The sequence below is a fragment of the Bos taurus genome, chromosome 19 (assembly GCF_002263795.3).
Source record: "Bos taurus isolate L1 Dominette 01449 registration number 42190680 breed Hereford chromosome 19, ARS-UCD2.0, whole genome shotgun sequence".
NCBI classification, from domain to species: Eukaryota; Metazoa; Chordata; class Mammalia; order Artiodactyla; family Bovidae; genus Bos; species Bos taurus.
Window position 1 is genome coordinate 26,893,599 of NC_037346.1, and position 5,926 is coordinate 26,899,524.

Genomic DNA, 5,926 nt, shown 5'->3' on the forward strand with positions numbered 1-5,926 from the left:
ACGCCAGGCTTCCCTGTCCTTTAACCATATCCTGGAGCTTGCTGTCCATTGATAAACCCACAAGTGTCCATAAAGTCTTCAACTGTTTGTCCTGTTAACTCCCATCTGGGTTGTGGGTTCTATTTGTTGGGCTTTCTCTTCCATGGTATTATTGATTTTCCTGCCATGTTGGTGATTCTGGGTTGTGGGTTCATCTTTGCATCTGTTACCTATCTGTGGATGCTGCTTTTGTTCACAATGGGGTGGTTCTGTTCCTGTGGGTATTGCTGGAGGTAGGATAGTCCCAGTGAAACTGAGCAGGACCCTGCAGGGACCTCCAGATACAAAAGCTCCTCTGTATCCCCAGTCTCTTGTTTATTAAAAAAAAAAAAAAAAAAGCTGTAGACTCCCATGCCTCCCCTGAGTCACAAAAGAGCAAGCTCAAGAAGTTAACAATTAGAACAACAGTCACAGAATCTTTAGTTCCTCCCTGAAGGACATAGATAACAGTTTCTGATGCACATTCCTGAGTTGTTTTGCAGATACTAAAATTGCCACCAAATGAAAAAAGTTAACTGCATGATGACCTGACTGTAACCATGACATAGCTGCTCCATCTTGCACAGTTCAAGAACTGTAGGAACAAATCAGCTCTAGAACTGAAGATTAACTATACTTAAGACATTACAGAGTTTGGGATGGACGTGTACACACTGCTAATTTAAATGGATAACCAACAAGGACCTACTGAACAGCACAGGGAACTCTGCTCAATGTTATGTGGCAGCCTGGATGGGAGGGGAGTTTGGGGGAGAATGGATAAGTGTATATGTATGGCTGAATCCCTTCACTGTTCACCCAAAACTATCACAACATTGTTAATCGGCTATCAGTTCAGTTCAGTCACTCAGTCATGTCCGACTCTTTACAACTCCATGGATTTCAGCACACCAGCACTCCAACTCCCAGAGCTTGCTCAAACTCATGTCCATTGAGTCGGTGAGGCCATCCAACCATCTCATCCTCTGTCGTCCCCTTCTCCTCCTGCCTTCAATCTTTCCCAGCATCAGGGTCTTTTCCAATGAGTCGGCTCTTTGCATCAGGTGGTCAAAGTATTGGAGCTTCAGCTTCAGCATCAGCCCTTCCAAAGAGTATTCAGGACTGATTTCTTTTAGGATTGACTGGTTTGATCTCCTTGCAGTCCAAGGGACTCTCAAGAGTCTTCTCCAATACCACAGTTCAAAAGCATCAATTCTTCGGCACTCAGCTTTCTTTATGGTCCAACTCTTACATCCATACAAGAAAATCCATAGCTTTGACTAGACGGACCTTTGTCAGCAAAGTAATGTCTCTGGTTTTTAATATGCTATCTAGGTTTGTCACAGCTTTTCTTCCAAGGAGCAAGCATCTTTTAATTTCATTGCTGCAGTCACCATCTGCAGTGATTTTGGGGCCCAAGAAAAGAAAGTCTCTCTGTTTCTACATCTATTTGCCATGAAGTGATGGGACCGGATGCCATGATCTTCATTTTTTGCATGTTGAGTTTATGTTATGTTGAGTGTTAATGTTGAGTGTTAATTGGCTATACCCCGATACAAAATAAAAAGTTTATATTAAAAATAAAATAAGAAAAAAAAGTTTAAAATATATGAAAAAGATGACACTGACCAGAAGACCATTGCATGACCAATTTCAAGACGATTGTCAGAGCTAACTCTGTTGTTATGCACGTAAAACCTGCCCCACCTATGTACCCATGAAACTCCCCTTTAAAATCTCTTGCCCCCTGATCGGCAAGGAGGAGTTGATTTTTTGGGATATGAGTCACCTTCTTTCCTAGATTGCCAACTTCCTCAATAAAGTCATAGTTCCTTTTACTCATCTCTCAATATTGCATTCTTGAGAGATGAGCAACTGAACCTGAGTTCAGTAACAAATCAGTAATAACGCTATTTTACAGCTGAAACACAGAAAGCAGACTAGCTTGCCCTAACTTGTATACCTGTAAATAACAAATCCAGGCCTCTTGGCCCAAAGCACGGACAGTTCTCAGGATGACCCATTGCCTGCCCAAGACTTCCTAGTGCTGACCAGCCCACTCCCGATTCCTAATCCCCAGCAAGCAGACAACTCAATGTTTTGTATATTTCTTTTCTTTTTACTCTAAAAAAATCCAGTTGACAATAATAACCTGCAAACCATAGAAAGCAGCATGGGTTTTAATCTCCTCGCCCCTCTAAACATCATTCTACATTCCTCAGACACCATCCTTTCCCCTTCCCTCTAAAATCTTAGATGAAAATTCAGAAGCCCCTAGATAGAAGGGCCCCAAACCAGGGCCCCTACGGCAGGTAAAGGCATTGAGGAAATAAATTAGGGGAGAGGAGGCTCTTAGCTGTCATTGCCTCCGTCCCGCTGGGCCTCACAGACCCAGCGGTAGGGCCTCAGGCAGACGTCATCATTCCAGCGGCCGTCCACCGTGATGTGGGCACAGTCTTCACCCCCTCCGAGCCCGTGCCCATACCAGTCATCTGGCTGCTCTGGTGCCCAGTTCCTAAAGAAACCAGAGAGACGTGGACCCCAGAGCCTGAGACCCCAAGCCCAGCCGTGGACCCCCGGCCCCCGGGACCTGCCAGGCTGGGATGATGGGCCGAAGATGGAGGGGCAGAGCCTCGGGGGCACACACACTCACTTGAAGCCCGTCTCGTAGTCCGTCCCGTCCACCCATTTCCAGGGCCCATTTTGATCCATGAGGCCTATCCAGGTATTTACAGGGCCCATGTGGTGCTGGATAAATTTCTGGGGAGAGAGGAGGGGTGGTGACCTCTCCTTAGATCTGCCAACCTCCCAGCCGGGCCCTACCGGAACCTTACCTGCTCCTCCCAGGAGCCCACCACCACCAGGTGGGCATTCTCCAACTGGCAGTACTTCTCAGCCTCTGGCCAGGGCTTCCCGGAGCGAGAGAACCAGTAACAGCTGCCTTCATAATCGATCCAGTTCACTGGGCAGCAGGCTTTTTCAGAGCCTGGGGCGGGAGTCAGAGGGGGTGGTGAGGGGCTGAGAGGAAGTGGGTTGGGCAGGCAAGCAGGACTGGGCAACCCCCACCCCCTCACCATTGCCCTGGAGGACAGCCATCTGACAGCTCAGGCTTCGTAGGTCAGACACAAACTGCTTCACGTGGAGCAGCAAGCTGGAGTGATCTGGGGAGACAGAGGGCAGAGGTGGAGGGGGATGAGGGTAGGGGAAAGCAAGAAAGCCACGATGAACACTGGGGGCTGGGAAGGTTCTGTCATCTACCTACTGGGGCGTGAAGATAGATCGCAGATACTTCTGCCACAATGCCCCTTGGTTTGGTCTGAGAGACCGCCGTATCCTGCAAGCGCATGCGCACTCACACATACACGCACCCCTTGCTGACCTGCATTCAGTTCCTGCTGCTGTTTCTCCAGTTGGGACTCCAGGGACTTCACCTTTCTGCCCACATTTCCTCCTAGGGAAGAGACTTGCTCAGTGTCTCAATGGCCCTACTGTTCCCAACCCCCCAGCCCCAGCCCTCCTCACCCTGAACGCTCAGGGCCTTGACCTTGGCCTCTGTGCTCACTGTGAGGTTGCTGAAGGTCTCTCTCAGGGCGCTGAGCTCCTCCTGCAGCTTGGAGTCTGGGCAGAAGAGGGTGCGGACAGGACAAAATGAGGGGGCTGCTTCCCACATCACAGCAGCCAGCTCTTCTGCCCCCCGCCCCCTCACCATATCACCTTGCTCCCTTCCCAAACACCCCCTACCCCCTGGGGAACCCACTCTGGGATCCGATCACACAGAGAACGACTAGCAGCAGGAGGCTAAGGCCCATGGAGACCAGGAGGAGGCTGGGTCCGGTGCAGAGACGCCGACTGAATGAATGAGGAGGCAGTGGCCCTACAAGAGAGGAGGTCAGGGGCTCAGGGACAGATGGGAGCCTGGGGCAGCTCTGGGGTCCTAGGAGGAGGGCAGCCTGAGCCTCCTCTAGGAGACTAGGAGGGACTTTATAGATGAAGAAATCTGGGCTGTAGGTGACCGGGAGGAGCTGGATGCATCGAGAGGTGAGAAGGGGTGCGAATCTTTCTGCGGGAGCCCTACCCAGGCTCTAGGAGAAGGCGATGGCACCCCACTCCAGTACTTTTGCCTGGAAAACCCCATGGGCGGAGGAGCCTGGTAGGCTGCAGTCCATGGGGTCACGAAGAGTCGGACACAACTGAGCGACTTCACTTTCACTTCCCACTTTCATGCACTGGAGAAGGAAATGGCAACCCACTCCAGTGTTCTTGCCTGGAGAATCCCAGGGGCGGGGGAGCCTGGTGGGCTGCCATCTATGGGGTCGCACAGAGTCGGACAGGACTGAAGCGACTTAGCAGCAGCCCCAGCAACCCAGGCTCTAGGCCTTTGCTGGCACCTAGTGGCCAGATCGAGTCACTGCCGCATCAGAACGCAGAGCCTGGAGAATGGAGTTTGCACGCTGGAGACTGGGGGCGAGGGAGTCTAGCAGGTGAGGCAAGAGAAACGGGTTTCTTGCTCTCCCCGTGAATCCCACTCCTCTTTGTCTGGGCACAGGGAGTCAGAGTAACCAGACTTCAGGTCGACCAAGTTGTGCCCACCCGGGAGCACTGTCTCAGTGAGCTGAAATGCGGGGGCTTCCCCTCCGTTTTTGCTGGTAGTCCCTTCCCCCCCATTGAAGGGCACTGCCCACTCCCTTCTGCCAAGCATTCCATCCTGGCTCAGCCCCAACAGAAACATCTCTGCTCGCAGGAGAAAGAAAGAGGGCTTGACTCATCCTCCTCCAGTCAGAACACCCTGAGGCCTGCCACAAAAATTTTCTCCTTGACCCAAAGGATCCCTGACACCTGTGCACTCATACATACTCACACTCACACACACACTCACACACATACATTTGGCCAAGGCTCACGGGTGTTGGGAGAGGAACGAAGAAGAGGGTCTAACTTCTTGCAGTTAACCCCCACATCCCCTGGGCAACCCCCTCCCCAGGGTCCTGAGAAGTCGGTGACAAGGCGAAGGGCAGGAGGGTCATGAAGGAGCCTGGGGACAACTGCCACCAAGAAAGGGTCTCCAATCCTACACCCTGCACCTCCCCTAAGAGGGGTGGCTGAGACACCACCAACCTCGTGAGCCGGGCAGACCCAGGGAGAGGCGGGGTCAGGGGACGGGGCGAGAGCCACCTAATGCTCCCCTTTCAGAAATGGGGGGAGGTGTCCCCTCACTTTTTCTGTGCTGATGGTCATTCTCCTCGTTGTCCAGATGCTGAAGATCTTGATACTCCTTTGTCATGGTAGGGCCAGCTGGGCCTGGGACCAGGTCAAGGCTGGTGTTAGGGCTGAGGCAGGGGCTGAAGAGCTGGGGTGTGGGGTTCGGTCCCTTTCCAGGTGATCAGCGACTGCGTGGAGATCTTTCTTCTTGCTCCCGTTCCCTCCAGGCCTGACATCCAAAATCTATCTTCTGAAGTTTTTCCACTCCGTCTCCACCCCTCCAGACGTGGATTTCATTCATCCCCTCCCCCACCCCACTCCACAGTTAATTCCACCACCTCCTTTCTTCCCCCCACCCCCCTTTCTTCCCCTTTTACTTGCCAAAGGTCTCAAGGTTGACTTGTGGGTCCCTCAATCCTGCGCAGATCCCAGGCTAAGAAACAGGCTGAGGCCTGGAGAATTAGCACAGACAGCCCTGGGTGGTGGGAGGGGAGGGGGCAGGGTCCATTCAAGGGCCCTGAGCCCTGTGCGTCTGCCTGTCTGTGTGACTGTGTGTCCAAACACACCAAACCTGGCATCTGCAGTGCCCGGGACTTTGGACGTAAACAGAGGTAGAAATGGATTTGGAACTCAGGGAGGCTGTGGGGTGGGAGCGGGGGTGGCTTGCCTCTTTCCTTCCCAGGGATGGAGAGCCTCCTTGTTCTGTCCC

General features: G+C 52.3%; 1 protein-coding gene across 3 annotated transcripts; it reads right to left on the bottom strand.

The window, feature by feature from the left end:
* Positions 1-428: 428 nt before the first annotated feature.
* On the bottom strand, positions 429-5,658 carry ASGR1 (asialoglycoprotein receptor 1). 3 transcript variants are annotated; one of them, XM_015458613.3, is made up of 9 exons: positions 5,599-5,652; positions 5,233-5,405; positions 3,776-3,892; positions 3,541-3,636; positions 3,398-3,469; positions 3,093-3,179; positions 2,853-3,004; positions 2,672-2,778; positions 429-2,533 (listed from the first exon to the last, which is right to left on the bottom strand). In XM_015458613.3, the coding sequence occupies exons 2-9, from the start codon at positions 5,297-5,299 to the stop codon at positions 2,371-2,373; spliced, it is 861 nt and encodes a 286-aa protein (XP_015314099.1). In that variant the 5' UTR covers positions 5,300-5,405; positions 5,599-5,652; the 3' UTR covers positions 429-2,370.
* Between the last annotated feature and the right edge of the window lie 268 nt (positions 5,659-5,926).